General features: G+C 29.0%; 1 protein-coding gene across 1 annotated transcript; it reads left to right on the top strand.

Moving 5' to 3' along the window:
• The first annotated feature begins 10,043 nt into the window (after positions 1–10,043).
• Positions 10,044–13,404, top strand: LOC120090925 (Leucine-rich repeat protein kinase family protein). The gene is made up of 4 exons (XM_039048622.2): positions 10,044–10,920; positions 11,248–11,508; positions 11,625–12,500; positions 12,698–13,404. Exons 1-4 carry the CDS (start codon positions 10,488–10,490, stop codon positions 13,198–13,200), a joined length of 2,073 nt encoding a protein of 690 aa, XP_038904550.1. The 5' UTR covers positions 10,044–10,487; the 3' UTR covers positions 13,201–13,404.
• Positions 13,405–16,662: the final 3,258 nt, after the last annotated feature.

Consider the following 16,662-nt stretch of genomic DNA (forward strand, 5'->3'; position numbering starts at 1 on the left):
TTCAATCATAAAACAACTTTATCGTTAGAGATTTTGTTAATTAGAAATTTTACAAATATTCTTTTAACTAATAACGATTATTTATTTTTTTACATTCATATTTAAGATTGATAGGTGATATTTTTTTTTAATAATATGTTGTATTTATTTATTTATTTTGTACATTCATTTTTTAGAAAGAAATTATTTTTTACATTCATATTTAAGATTAATGGATTAGATGTTTTTAATAATATGTTGTATGTATTTATAAAAGTTATCGACATATTAATTAACTTTTTCTATCGATGTTGAACTATGTGATTTATAGATATATCGATATAATGAATATTTCAATTTTTAACATCAAATCAATCTAAAGTATACATGAATTTGTATTTTTAGAAATTTTTTTGTAATAATATTTCGACGAAGTTAGAATTCCTTCATGGCATGAGAGATGGAGAATCAAGGAGGTTGCTAGAGAAAAAGGAGGGGTGAGGTTAGGATTCTTTCCATGAGTATAAAAGACAATTGGTTTGATTTAATAATTTGAGAAAGTTGAACCCTCAATTTTGATTTGAAGAAAATCAAAACTTACAAATCAAATCAATACTAATTAAAAAAAAATTAGGGACGACTGGACAAGCCAAAACAGAATGACATTTTAGAAAAATGACCAAACAGATTTTTGTTGGTGAGAATGATCAAATGACTAATTTGCATACTATTTAAATTAACAATGGACAAAAATACCCCTAGTGTCAAATCCCTATAAATATGGAGTATTTCAAATCATTCTAACAACCTAAAACAAGATCTAGTAAACTAAATCACCCAAAATCAAATATTGCGAAACAAATAAAAAAACTAAAATGGCTAAAATCAAATAGTAAATCAAACCTAACTTTAGTTCGTAAAACAGTATCTAAAATAATATCACTAAAACAAAACTATAAGTAAATATCTTGTATATAAAATAGCTATCAAATAAAGTCGACTTCATACTAATCAAGCTATGAAACAAATACCTGCTGCGTATCTTAGTATGAGTCAACTCATGTAAATATCTTATATTAGCTATAATCTTTCGTCATATTTTATCATACACCTAAGAATATATAACTTAAATCCAAGCTAAAAACTCCGTCAAGTCATGCAAATGAAAATATTTTATACCTAAAATACCATGAATCGTGGGCTTTTTTGCCCTTCTTGACGAATCTTCGAGGATGTATTTATGTGGCCCATGCTGGGAACTCCAACAAACCAAATATTAGAGATTTTCCAATTAATCAATAAAAAATAAAGTTGTATATATGTTCAAAGCACACGTATAAAGTATTTGTCACATCGTTTTAGAACAGAGTTAATATTTGTATTTCAAAGCACAAACATCTCATTTGATTATAGGTAAAAGATTTCCCAACCAACAAAACACTAACTTGAATTCACAAAAAGTAAATAACTAGAAATAACCATAAAATTAGTCCAAATAAAGTCTCATACTCTAAATGTTAAAGAGGGACAAAATATGGCTATTATGTACAATTTCTCAAAAAATTATTAAATCAAACTAAAACAATTTACATACAGATATATACATCAAAGAACCCAAGCCCATTTGGGCTTAATTATCCAGGCCCATCACAACTTAAAACCATTTTCCTTTTTCTTTTTATATATATGGTTATTTAAAATGTCGAATATAAATTTTTATAAAAATATTGACCAAATGACAATGTCAATATATATTTTTCAAAAAATAATTTAGATAAAATTTAAATAAATAAATAAATTTTCATTATTTAAAATTTAATGAACACCGTTAAAAATGATGGTAATTGGTCGAATTAAAAGATTAAAAATGCAGATACAATTTATGGATAATTGTTTTTCAATTTTTTTACAAAGTTATAGCATCTTTGACTTTGGCTTCTCTTTTTATCTTTGATTACTAAATTAATTCAATGACCCATAATTCAATAATTTTTTTTTCTTTCTAAAGTTTAACGGAGAATCCAACTTCTGACTTTTGAGTCAAAGATATGTGCTTTAACAAATTGATCTATACTCAAGTATGCATAATTCAGTAAAAGTTTGAGATACTCCATTATGAAAACAATATTTAATATATCATTACACACCATAATCAAAATAACTACTGACCTCTTGATTGCTACTACAATCGTATGTTAGTTGAGTTATGCTTACTTTAGTGACTAATATAATATAATTGTCTCTTTTATAACAGTAAAATCTATGGGTGATATTGGCTCGATTTTCTTTGATTTTAAGCTAATCAAAGAATCAAACCAAATTAATTAGTTTAGCTAAAATAGGAACCGAACCAATATCCAATAAAGAGTAAAACCGTTGGTTTGATTTTTCTTTAGTTCATTCATATGCGGTTTGATTCTTAATTTTTTTCATTTTAAAAAAGTTATGCTTTTGTCATTTTTCCTATTTGTGACCCAAAGTTACTTCTCAAGATCATTCAAATTTTCTATAGCATTTATTCAAAGTTACCATATTACTCAAATAGGTCTTGACAAAATACCCACACAAATGGAAATAAATCATAATTAAAACAATCTAAGGCCCCGTTTGGCAATCATTTTGTTTTTGAAAATTAAATCTATATCATCCACATTTCTTATAATGATTTGCATCTTTCTTAAATACAATGGTTGAATTCTTAGCCAAATTTCAAAAACAAAAACACTTTTTGAAAGCTGATTTTTTTTAGTTTCCAAAATTTGGCTTGGTTTTTTAAACCATTAGTGAAAAGTATGTAACAAAAGTAGAAATTTAGAGGTGTAACTAGTATACGTATACTTAATTTTCAAAAACAAAAACAAAAAATAAAATAGTTTCAAAACGGGGTCTAAATGATTTGTTGGTCGTTTCCTTTCATACCTCTCTTGACATAATAGGCATGCAGATTTCATTTCAATTTAAAAATTTATATATGCAATTACCTTTGAAATCTTATCTCTTGTAAGGTTTTTTTTCTTCCTTCCAGTCGTCTATCTCTCTCAAGTCAAATACCTCTTACACATATTTTGTATTTATGTGAAGAATTCAAGTTTATAGAAAGGAAATACGAGGAATTTTGTGTTTGTTTAGGTATATTTATATCTCTTTATTTGGTTTGGTTTTTTGTTGGATTTGTCAAACAAAAATCAAAAGTGATAAAAAAAAAATAAAAAAAAATTCTTGGTTCCAACCTATATCTAATGTTTTGCTAAAAAACCGAACCAATCCATTGGATCGGTTTGGTTTTTTCGATTTTTTTGTTATTTGCAGTACCCCTTAGCAAAATCTACATATCAAAGAACATTACAGGCTACTATAACTATACATTTTAACTGTCAGGTAAATTAAAGCTATACAATTTATCTGAGTGTATAGTGAAAGGATTGAACATGAAAGGTTCCTAAAAACAGCCCAAAAGGAATCTGTCCCACCCACTATCTTCTAAGTGATGGCTTCACATGTTGGTAATAAGGGGCAGTTTTGGTCCTAAAATTTTGAACCAAGTACAAGACAATTAATCCTAAAAATTTAAGTTCACATGAACATCTGTTCACTTTTTTCTTTTTTTAAATAACTTTTTTTTTTTTTTAATAATTTTGGAGGGAAAAAATAGGAAGGTTCACATGAGCAATAAGAATGAGAAATGGGACCATGGTGATAAAAATAGATGTAATGAAGTTTACAAGAGAGTGGAGATTGGATTTGCCACCTACTAAATCAATGATCTTTGCCAACATCTATATATTTATATTTTGGTGGGTACCCCCTTTCTTTTTAAAAAAAAAAAAATTGAAATCTTAATAGATTTACCAAAAATAATTATATGCTAATTTTGAGGAATTTGGAATGATACCATATCATAATATATGATCATTGCTATATATTATGATAAAGATTATCATAATCACATCAACGATGTAAAATATAAATGTATGAATGATAATGATTTGACAAGTTTGAGTGCGTTCATTAAAAAAAAAAAGTTAAATAGAGTAGTTGTTATCATTTGTAATAATAAATGACTTTTAATTTAAAAATTAAATAGTAAAAATTCTTATAAATTAATTTATGTGCTAGATTAGTTTTTATTCTTCGAAAATTTTTATTATTAGCCACGTTCTTAGATTGTCAATATAATGTTAGAAAAATTAGTTCGGTATTTATTAATTCGTATACGTAGTCCATAAATTCCACATACTCAAAATAGAAAAAAAAAATAAAAATAAAACATTTTAACTTTCTTTATAAGAAAAAAAAAAAGCAATTTATCTTGATCATGTGGTGGTTTGGCAGATAGTATTGATGAAAGGTTTTTTTTCCTTATTTAGTCGATCAATACGTGAAAGTGGAGATTTGAACTTGTAGCGTTTGGTTGAAGATATATATCTTAGTCAATTAAATTATATTTATGTTGATTAAAACATTATTATTATTATTTTAAAGATAAAAATACATAAAAAAGCAAACAAAATTACAAATTTTCAAGGGAAGATTCAAAATCCCACCTAGGGTTTCTCTAAAATTGAGAGCAACACAAGCAAGACAGTAGGCAGCTGTATTGCATGCTCTACAACATAAAGCAAAGGAGAAAGAGAATATCATTGGCAACATTCCAAATCTGAATCACCACACTTTTATTTAAAACATTATTTTAATTAATTTGATCTTTATAATATTAAAGAAGTTCGAATTTAATCTATATATTTAGATAAAAACTCATAAATAGTTACTATGGTTTGATAATTTGTCATTTTCTTTAACATGTGGAGTGGGAAAATCGAATATCTGACTTCAAGATTGATAGCACAAAGACTATACACTCATTTTGATGAATAATTTGTCATGTTGGATATTAATTTAATTACTCTTTTTACTTAGTCTCATGAATATTAACCAAAGAAATAATAGTTAAGTGTTGCCTGGATTATAAATAATTACCCAATTAAAATCTGCTATGTGGTAGATATTTTTTTAAAGAAAAAAATGATTTTTATTTTTATTTAGTCATTGCCCTAAACCAAATGATGGAGACAATAATGGGGTGTATGACTCAAATCAAAATTAAGATCTAATGAAATATCTGATAGATTTATGCATGTATATGATAAATTTGTTTTTGAAAAAGGAAAAGCGATTTTTTTTTTTTTTTATATTTTGTTCAAAAATTAGTAAAATATTTAAAACCCGTTCTTAAAAATTAAAAGGAAAAAAAAGCAAAAAGATAAATTTTAAAAAGGATGGGTTAAAATACCTTACTTTTAAAATCTTTTCAATTTTAGGCTCTATACTTTCAAATGTCCAATTTTAATTCCGGTACTTTTAGTAAATATTAAATTTAGTCACTCAAAATTTATTTTTATTGAAATTGATTAAATAATCATAGAAACACAATATGTGAATATGTTTTCAAAATTTATAGTGAAAATGATAGTAAAAAATAAAAAGAATCGAAATATCCACGTAAATTAATATTAAGGACTAAATTTAATTGTAAGTATGTAGATTAAAATTGGATATTTAAAAATATAGAGATTAAAATAGTGAAAATATAAAAATTAAAATGATAATTTAATGTAAAGAATATTAATAAGAAACAAAATGGTTAGGGAAAAGGACAGAAGAAAGGAAGCAGAGAAGGATGGGACTGAGAAGGTCAATGAATGGGCTCTCTTATTGTTGGGGTCACTAACCATAGCCATACCTAATTTATAAAATTTATCTATTTATATAAAACTTTTAGAAAGGAAGCAGAGAAGGATGGGACTGAGAAGGTCAATGAATGGGCTCTCTTATTGTTGGGGTCACTAACCATAGCCATACCTAATTTATAAAATTTATCTATTTATATAAAACTTTTATCTTTTTGGACATATTGTAAGGCTTTTGTCTCAACCTCATAAGAATTTTGGGTTTTTTTTTTTTTTTTTTTTTTCTTTTGAAGAATAAGATTTAACTTTTATTTCGATTTATTATTGTATCTGAAAGTTTTTAAAAAATTATTTTAAATTCCATATTCAGACAGAAAATAATTTAAATTCTTTATTTTGTTTGAAATGAAAAAAAAGAAATAAATGTAACTACTTTATTATTATTATTAATGGATTTCTACTCTTTTTTTTTTAATAGATTTTGATAGCTATTTGGATTTTTTTGTTTTTAATTTTTAAAATTTGAGCCTGTAAACATCAATTCTACCTTTCGTTGACCCATTTGAGAAGCCTGAAATGATAAATAATCAATTTTTAAAAAAACATTATTAATTGACCTTCTGCTGACATCATGTATATGTGAAATTATCTATTTGTCCTTCATTCAAATTCTTTTCTTTTCTTCTTCTCTCTTCTTCTCCGGTGATTTTTTTTCTTCGATTCTTCTTCCTCTTCTTCTCCGACGAGGATCTCTCTCTCTTCTTCTTTTCTTTTTCTTCTCTGACGAGTAACTTTGGCAAAACTTTTTTTTTTCTTTTTTATGTCTTCTTCACCTTCGACGCGACCAACTTCGACGAAAAACCACATCTAACTATGTTTGTAAGAGAGGAGAGTGATTTGTGTGTGAAGAAAAAAAAGAGAGAGCGAAAGAAAGAGAAAAAGGTGATTTGTGAGTGAAGAAGAGGAAGAGAGAGCGAGAGAGAGGAAATGAGAGTGATTTGTGAGTGAGGAAACGAAGAGAGAGCGAGAGCGAAATCGCTTTTCTGTGTGTGCGAATTTATTTTGGTAATTTCACTTGAATGTGATGTCAATAGAAGGTCATTTGTCAACTTTTTTTTTAAAGGATCACTTGTCACTTTGGGCTCAAATTTTGGGTTATTCGTACAAATTTCCTTTCAAATTACTTGTTTTACTATGTTTTCAAAAATCAAATCATGTTTTGAAAAAAAATAAGTTGTCTTTATTTTTTGAATTTGGCTTGAAATTCAACTATTTTACTTAAGATAAATAAAAACCATGGCAAGAAAGTCAAGAGAAATAGGCTTAATTTTAAAAAAAATAAAAAATAAAAAAAATCAAATGATTATCAAACAAGGTCTTAACTAAATCTTATTTTGATTCTTATACTTTCAATTTTGGTTCATTTTGAAATTTATACTTTCAATATTAGTTTATTTTGGTCTCTATACATTCAAAATATCTCCGTACTTCTAAACAATGACTATTTTAGTCCCTTCATTTTCGAGTGGTTAAAATGATCATTTTTAAAAGTATATGGATTAAAATGAACAAAAATTAAAAGTATAATAACCAAAATAAACCAAAATAGAAATTATAGGGATCAAAATTAATATTTTAAAAAAGATGACTAAAATGAGTTAAAATTAAAATAGAAGATCAAGGCAGTATTTAAATCAATCTGAGAATCCCTGAGAATCAAATTCCATTAATATTGAACTAAAATTTTTTTTTTTTAAAAAAAAAACCTACTTTGTTGTTAAGCTTTTATTTTCAACAAATAACCTTGTTTATGTGCAAGTTTTTTTTTTTTTGTTACAAAATTTCCTTTTAAAATTTTATTTCAAAATTTCCAAACAAATGTATGGAGAAATCTGAGAAAATAAATTAATAAAGAAAAACAAACAACGCTTTTAAAAATTAAAAAAAAAAGTCGAAGTAAATATCAGACAAATCTAATTCAGAAGTTTTGCAACTCTTTTTTTTTTTTTTGCTATATATAAAAATATGTTTATTGGGGTAATATTAACTATTTAATGCAATTGACACGTATAGAAAAATAGAAAGTAATATAAAACTACTTCTTCTTGTGACAGACTGACATGCCAAACTCATAGAAAGCAAACAGACAAATGAGATATATTAAAGTAACGGCGAACTTCAATAAATAGATGAAATAGACATATATATATTTCAGATATATTTATTATTTGTTATATATAAACGGCTCCATAAGTGACATAAAATTATTTAAATAAATTGAGGTTGGGCAGCCCAGGGGGAGGAATTTAATGAAAATAACATGGGGTGGCTATAATAGAAAAAGAGAATCTTAATTATTAAAGAAAAAAAAAATTGAGTTATTTGAGGTTTTGGAATAATGTTATTTTATTACATTCCAATAATTTATTTTTCTTTCTTTTTCTTTTTTAGTTTTCTAATAATATACTTGCATAATATATTTCTTTTTTCTTTTTAATAAATATTTCATGGGAAAAGAGAATCTTGATGCATGATTAAAAAAATAAAATTAAAATAAACAAAAAAAAGTTTATTTGAGGTTTTAATTCTCTAATAATATGTATATACACAAACATACTTACAAATGTTCGACAAAACAAACTTTTATTAAGGAGTGAATATATATGTTTCATAGTAAGGATATTTATAGTTTATTTTTCTATTTACACAAAATAACAAAACTTAATCTTCTTTGATAGAGACTGATATAAATTTATCATTGATACTATGCGATAGACATTGATAGAAGTCTGCCAGCGTTTTTTTTTTTTGTTATTTATGTAAATAGTTTGATTTTTTTTCCTTATGTAAAGATTTTTTTTTTTTTTTTTAAAAACAAAATTTACAATGTGACATTCAAAATGTAGATGGTGAAAATTCTTGGGTATACCTTATAATCAAATAAATTAGGTTCAAATGGATAACAAAGAGATAAAGGATTATTAATCAATAAGATTTTTTTTTACCTATTGCATTGTTATATTAATATGTATCAATATGTGAAATGTTTGAATGTTATTGTAAGAGAAAAAAAAGGAGAAGAGATATGCCTACTTATAGATCAGGTGTTTAGGTAGAGGACGCTCTAACCTGGACTATTCAAGCCCTTGACAATGACAATGCATCGGTTCACACACGTGACCATCAACATTACACAACTTTCTTCGTTTCTCTTTTAGTTTACTTCCTATCGTATCTATATAAATAGATAGACATCTAAGGAGAATTCAATCAACTATATCTATCTTTAATTGAAATCTCAAAAGTTTGAACTTTTACCTCCACTTGTGGATGAACCAAATTTTTTTGATAAAATGATTGACGTCTATGAATATTTTTTTTAATAAGTCATAGAGGTCCATATTTTCTTCATATTGTTTGTAATGTAATATTACAAAAAAGAAAAAAAAAAAACCACATAAAGTAGATTAATAGTTCATCTCTCCCCTTTTGAATTAACATATATAGATCCATTTGAGGTTTTAGTTTTAGTTTTTAAAAATAATGGTCGTTCTATGACTTTATGACCCTTTCTTTACAACAGTCCTTTGTATTTTTAAAGTAACATTTGCATTCTTTGCTTAATTTTTTTTAAAGAATATAATAGTAAAAAATAAATTTCCAAAACCACTTTGTATTTCTTCGAAACTTTACATGAATTTTGAAAACGAGAGAATCAAATCCTTAATTTCAAACGAGAGAATCAAATCCTTAACTTCAAAGTTAGGTTCATATTAACTGATTTAATTATATATAATTGGATAATTCATCTATTCTAATTAATATAATATACATATAAATATTAGGATAATAATTAAGCGGGCGTTTGGGACAAGGGTTATCATCAAAATATAATAACTACCTCTCGCTACCTTAAAGATTATTTCAAAACCTCCAATTAGCTACAGTCAATAGTATTTCAAAACCTTATTTACTATAGTATTTACTATTTACTACCGTTTTTACTATTTTACATTGATAATTTTTTTATTTGCAACAGTATTTACTATTTTCTTTTCAAATTAAAATAATTTATATCTCAAACACATGCTATTATAATTCAAACTAAAATAATCTACACCCAAATATAAATTATCATAATCTAACTATAATAACTAACTTATTGTCCAAACATCCCCTAAGTTTCTCCGTTCTAAAAGGAACATGACTGTGTAGTTTAGACTGCTCTTATATTTTCATATGCAACCTTCATTTTGTATGTAGTAGAAAAATAACAATTAACTTTTTAAAAAATAAAAAAAATGTATTTATCACGTGACAAATTTTAATCAAACACCAGCCTAATTATTTTACTAAATATTACATGCGGGTGGAAACGCCCTGTTTCACAACTTTTACTGAGACTGAACTCTGCGTATGAATCAGTTACAAGAGAGATACAGAGAGAGAGAGAGAGGAAGGAATCTCAAGGCTATGGGATTGAGAGGCGTTTTGTGGCCGTAAGTTTGTCAGCGATCTGTCTGATATTCATTCACAAGATAACTCTCTCCACTTTCCATTTCCATTTTCCTCCCACTTTTCTCGCTCTTCCCTTCAGTTCCTCTCTGCTCCAATCCTCTGTCTCTCCCGCCATTTCCAACGCCATTGAAGACCCTTCACTGCCACCTTCACTATCACATTCTCTTTCCCTCCAAAGAGACGACCAAATCGAAGATATCATTCAATCCCCAGTTCTTTTCATCGCACTCGAGATATTAGGAATACCCATTTGTGTAAGAACTTGAGGGATTTCTGGGTTTGTGGGCTTCCTCTGTTTCAGCCATGTCTGTAGTATTCAACTCGCTTTTGATTTCCATCTTCTTTCTGGTTTTTTCTTCCCCTTCTGCCATTTCTGAGTCCACTGAGCTTTCTACTTTAATGGCGATTAAAACTTCATTAGACCCACATAACACTTTATTAACGTCATGGAATCCGTCTTCAAACCCATGTGGTGGGTACTTTGAGGGAGTTGCTTGTAACGAACAAGGCAAAGTGGTGAATATTTCTCTGCAGGGGATGGGGCTTTCCGGCTACATTCCCGCGGCCATCGCCGATCTTAAGAGTTTGACGGGGCTGTACTTGCATTTCAATGCTCTGGTCGGTGAAATTCCTAAGGAAATTGCGAGTTTGAATGAACTGACTGATTTGTATCTTAATGTGAATCAGCTCTCTGGGGTGATTCCTTTTGAGATTGGGAATATGGAAAATCTTCAAGGTGGGTTTAAGTTGTTTATGTTCTGGTTTTTGCTTGATGACTTTTCTATGAACTTGAAATCGGTTTAGAACTAGAACTTATATAGCATGAACTTCAATTCCCATGTCTTTGCTTGAGTTTTAATTGGTTGTTTAAATGATTAATCTGCTGAAGTGAACTAATAAACTCAATGTTCTGGGAGAGGCTGCTTGTGTTTTGAATGCTTTTATATCAGTGTATGTTGCTAAAGCTGAGTTTTCAAAGCTTGGCTTAGGGTTTTTGTTTTCTTTGTGCTTAATAGTTGATTTGAATAGGTAGAAATAAATTGTGGGGATCTTTATTTTTCAGTGCTGCAGCTTTGTTACAACAAATTAACTGGTGGGATACCATCACAAGTGGGAAATATGAAGGTGCTCAATGTTCTTGCTCTGCAGTATAATCAGCTAACAGGAGCAATTCCTGCAAGTTTGGGGAATTTGACTGCGCTAACGCGGTTGGACTTGAGTAACAACAAGTTTTTCGGTCCCATTCCCGTGATATTAGCTGATGCTCCTGCTCTTGAAGTTCTTAATGTCCAAAACAACTCGCTAACCGGTAACGTTCCTCCAGGTAATGTGATCTTGCCGATGGCGAATCGTTTGTGATCTCTCTTTGTGTTGTGCACTTAATTGTCTGAGAAGTTCTGAGAGATAGTCATTTTGTAATCATTCTTAATGGAAATTCAGGTTTGAAGAGATTGAAGGAAAAATTTCTGTACCTCAACAACCCAAATCTTTGTGGAGTGGGATTTCAGGACCTAGATCCTTGTAGTAAGTTGAAAAGTTTGAATCCGAGCCGACCCGAACCATTTCTACCTCAACTACCTGGCAATCCTTCTGGTAGAGATATCCCTGAGTCGGCTAATTTACGCCCCAATTGCAATGGAAGTAACTGTTCAAGACAGTCGAAATCTTCACGAGTCGGAGTCGCTCTCGGAGTGATTGGAGTTTTTGCTGCTTTCTCAGCCATTGGTCTTGCAACATTTTCCTGGTATCGCCGCAATGAACATACATTTGGAAGTACTTCAAATGGTATAAGTAGACGGATTATTACTAGCCAAGTCAGGGAAGTCTACAGAAGGAATGCTTCTCCTCTCATCAATCTAGAGTATTCAAATGGATGGGATCCATTAGCCAAAGATCACGGTGGGAGTGCATCATCACGAGAGATATTCAAGAGCTTCATGTTTAATCTAGAAGATGTCGAGCGGGTAACACAATGCTTCTCAAAGTCGAACTTATTAGGGAGGAACAATTTTTCGACTCTTTACAAAGGAAAGTTGAGAGATGGATCAGTTGTTGCTATCAAGTGCATTGGCAAGACTAGCTGCAAATCTGATGAAGCTGAATTCTTGAAGGGCTTGAAGATACTAATCTCAATGAACCATGAAAATCTTGTTAAGTTCAGAGGTTTATGCTGTTCAAAAGACCGTGGAGAATGCTATCTGATCTATGATTTCGTTGCAAATGGAACTTTGATGCAATATCTTGATGATAACAATGGCAGTGGGAAGTTTCTCGATTGGTCCAACCGAGTATCGATCATATGCGGAATCGCCAGAGGTTTGTGTTACTTTTTCCTTGAGACATGAGCTTGAGCTATTCATACAAGCATCAAAATATGAAACTGCTGTTATTATCTGACTAACTCATTTTCTAGTTTTCTGCTCGATTACAAGTTTCTGAATTCGAAATTGATTTTTGTGGCTTTCGCGAAACCTTTTACTGAATTCTGAAGTTTTCCGTGGTTTCCAAGCCAGGTTTGGGATATTTGCACAGAAAGATTGGAAAGAAACCTGCATTGATTCACCAGAACATATCAGCTGATAAAGTGCTCATTGATGAAAACTACAACCCCTTGCTCTCAGATTCTGGCCTACACAAACTTCTAGCCGATGACATTATCTTCTCGATGCTAAAAGTCAGTGCTGCGCTGGGATACCTCCCTCCTGAGTACACGACAACAGGTCGATTCACCGAGAAGAGCGATATCTACGCATTTGGAATGATTGTACTTCAAATCATCTCCGGGAAATCAAGCATCATGAAGTTGAACTACAACACTATCGAGTCACGTCGGTTTGAGGAGTTCATTGACTCTAAGCTTGAAGGAAGATTCTTAGAATCAGAGGCAGCTAAACTAGGGAAACTTGCAGTGATCTGCACTCACGAATATCCCGAGCTTCGTCCGACAATCGATGTTGTCGTTCAAGAACTCGAGGAAATGGTGAAGTTTGGGATTTCTGTAGAGTCCATGCCTTAATTTTCAGATGAAGCCATATAGAAGCTAAGCAGAGCACTGACTACTAATATATTATGATGTAAATGAAGGTTTTTATAAATATTTTTCATGCTACTGTGCTATTTAATGTAGAAAGGTATAAAAATGGTATGTATGTCCATGTAAAAAACCAGGCCTTTGTTGAAGAATAATAATGTAAATTAGAGAATCATCATTTTGTTGTAATAGTTACTGTGATTTGCATACTTCTATTAAAATCCTTCTTGATTTTCCCTTCCTCAAGCTGCAGGTAAAACAACTATATTCAAAGTTCCAAATCTTTGATGAACAACTTTCATTTTGTCACATGATGAAAGTATTGATTTTGACATAGACAGTTTGGAAAAATATGTGGGTCAAGAAAAGATGGAAAACATGAGTTGTTTTCCATCAGAATTTTAATGATTAAAATTCATGTTCAACTAATAATTTTTGGTAGCACTGATTAAGAAAAATGACATTATTATGGTCATTTGAAATAGCTGTCTAAGAGCTAAGAAAGTTGTTACAAAATAGACCAAAATTAATGTGAGTTCAGGATTATTTCTGGTAATAATGAATTTAAATGTTCTTTTTTAAAAAATCAAATGTTTGGCTGTATAGTCAAATATCAAGAAACATATCGTGAAGTGTTTTTAATTAATATAAACCACTAATAAAAAAAATTTCATGATGATCAGTCCAAGGTAATTTTGATAATTTTAAGAAAACTTAAAAAGTTGTTCTTAGAGGAAAAATAATTAGTACAAGGTGAATTGTTTTCAAAAGTTATCTCATACTTTTTTTTTTTTTGAGGACTTATACTCCTTAATATTTTTCAATAGCAATTTTCAATTAATAACCAAAATAAAAGTACTTTTTATTTATTTGTTGAAAAGCTATCCAAAAGTTATTTTAAATTCACCGAAATCTTCCAAAATATAATGGACTAAACAAACATGTCCAATAAATTGTCAAAAAGTTCGAAACGAATTAATTCTAATCAGTAAACAAAGCACTCTTAGTCGTTAGGGGACATTTGAACCAAAGGAATAAATATAAATCTTGAAAGATGGGGAATGACGGGCTAAGAGAGGAAGAGATTAGACATTTAATGGACCTTTATTTCGACCCCTTGGCCTTGGCTATGTCGAGGTCAAAGAGCTCAATCTACCTTTGAAGACATGTCCAACACGTCCTCGGCCCAATAGGTCCACGATACGCTCGATTTCACTTACTTGTTAATCCGATCCTTGAAGAAAGAGACCTAGATCGAATACTAATATAAATATACTTTTATAAGCTAAGTGACTAAAGTATCAGAGTGTACATGGTAAGTATCAAATAGTTATGTAATTTTTCTATTTTGTATGCTACATTCTTCTCCTCTTTAAATAAATTTATTAATCACCAAATTTAACAAATAGATAAAGCTACTACCAAATTTTTACGTAAGTTAAAATATTGAAAACTCAAATAAAAGGTTTTATCTCTTCCATTTGTTACAAGATTTGACTCGACTACAACAATAGACAAAACTACCCGCTAGGACTCCTTAAACAAATTAAAAAGCTTCAATACGATGATCTCGATTAACCTAAAAACTCAAGCTAATAAGTAAAAATGTAAATTTAATATTATACTATGAAACAAAATTCATTACTGGCATCATTTAGAAATCCAAGCAGTGAGCAACAATGGGAATAAGGCCTTTGGTATTTATGAACCAGAGAAAAAGGGCAAAAAAAAGAAGGGCTCCAAAGTTCGACATGGGCGGTGATGTCGGAACTGTTGTCGTTTTCTTTGGACGACAGGTGAAATGAAGTGTGTGTATTGTTAGACACGTGAATATTATTTGTCGGAATCCTTGTAAGAGAAAGAAGAAAAAAAAAAATTAAAGACAAGAAAACACTGCTTTTTCTTGTTGCTTTTTTCCATCTCTAATTTTGTTGCCTGTGATCAAAATTTGTCATCTTCTTCTTTTTGTTTTTAATTTTGATTTTCTGACACTGATTTTAATTTTTAGCATGGTTCAGCCTCGTGTGTAATTGAATAATTGCACAGATGATTGGTTTAAGTAATAATGTGACCAATCTCGACTCCTCGTGCTACTAAAAATAAATTGAACTTTAGTGTTGGAGTTGTAAGTGAGATTTTCTACTCCAGCTGAAAATTTTGCTCCACTGTCATTTTTGAAATAGAAGAAATAGGCATAAAAGTCTATACTCCCCCTTTCTTTAGGGAAAAAAAATAATAATTTTTAATAATTTTTTTAAAAAAATTAATTGTCACGTGGTAATTTTTCATCGAGTGTAACATCGGTTACACAATAGATAAATTTTTTCCTTAAAAATAAGTGTGCGGTTTTCAAAGCAATTGATAGTTAGTTTCATATGTTGCTTTTGATAGATAAAAAGATTTGTATTAAATCATGGTAGATTTAATTATATTAATACTTTAATAATCTTTCTCACTTACGGACTTAAATATTTGTAAAAGATCTAACATGCAATAAGTAAAAATCCATATTTATTAAAGAGTAAATAACATTACAATGTTCAAATACAAATTCCTACTCTGATAACATGTTTGATTCACTCAAAAACTTAAGTTGAAGGATTAAGTTAAATTTAATTGTATCAACAATTTAATAAGTAATATTTCATCATCAACGATTGTATATATGATAACAAAAATAAATGTTAAAGTATAAAGTTGAAGTTTTTATTTTTTTTTATCTTAAATTTTCAAAATTATAAATTTAGTTGTCGGATTTTGATATATTTAAAAAGAAAATACTTTGATGCATCTTAGGCTGCACCCATCTTTATGCAAGTCATCCAATTGTCCAATCACAAGTTGCCATGTGACAAACTTTTTTTTTTAATATATATATATATTTCTTTTTGTCATTGAAGGATTGCATAGAGATGGGTGTAATATAGTTGTACCCAAGCATTACTTATCATGGATCTATTAAATACAAAATTGAAAATTTATATAATAGATTTATTATTTAAAATTTAAAATTGGTTGAGAGTACAATAACTAAAATTGAATAAATTTCAAAATATGAGAACCAAAATGATATTTTAAGTTTAAAAAAACAAACTTTTTAGAATTTATACCATACAAATTTAAAAGTTTATGAACTCATTGAACACAAAACTCGTGGCAGATGGATTAGACCTGTAATTCAAGCCCTTTTCAAAAAAAAAAAAATAAAATAAATAATAATAATAATAATAAAAAATAAAAATCTGAAAACAGTGTCTTGAAGATAGGATTATAATACTCTTTTATCTTTTTTCCTTTTTTCCAACTTTAACCATATACAAGGTGGAGGATTCAATAGAGAGTTCATGATTTATAATGTTGACAGATTGAACAGATTAAAATGACTATTTGATTGGATTGTATAATTCTTTTAAAAGGATAAGTGAGGAATTCAAATCCATTGACTGA

Source organism: Benincasa hispida, chromosome 1, assembly GCF_027475165.1.
Source record: "Benincasa hispida cultivar pf3 chromosome 1, pf3_genome.v1.1, whole genome shotgun sequence".
In the NCBI taxonomy this organism is placed as follows: domain Eukaryota; kingdom Viridiplantae; phylum Streptophyta; class Magnoliopsida; order Cucurbitales; family Cucurbitaceae; genus Benincasa; species Benincasa hispida.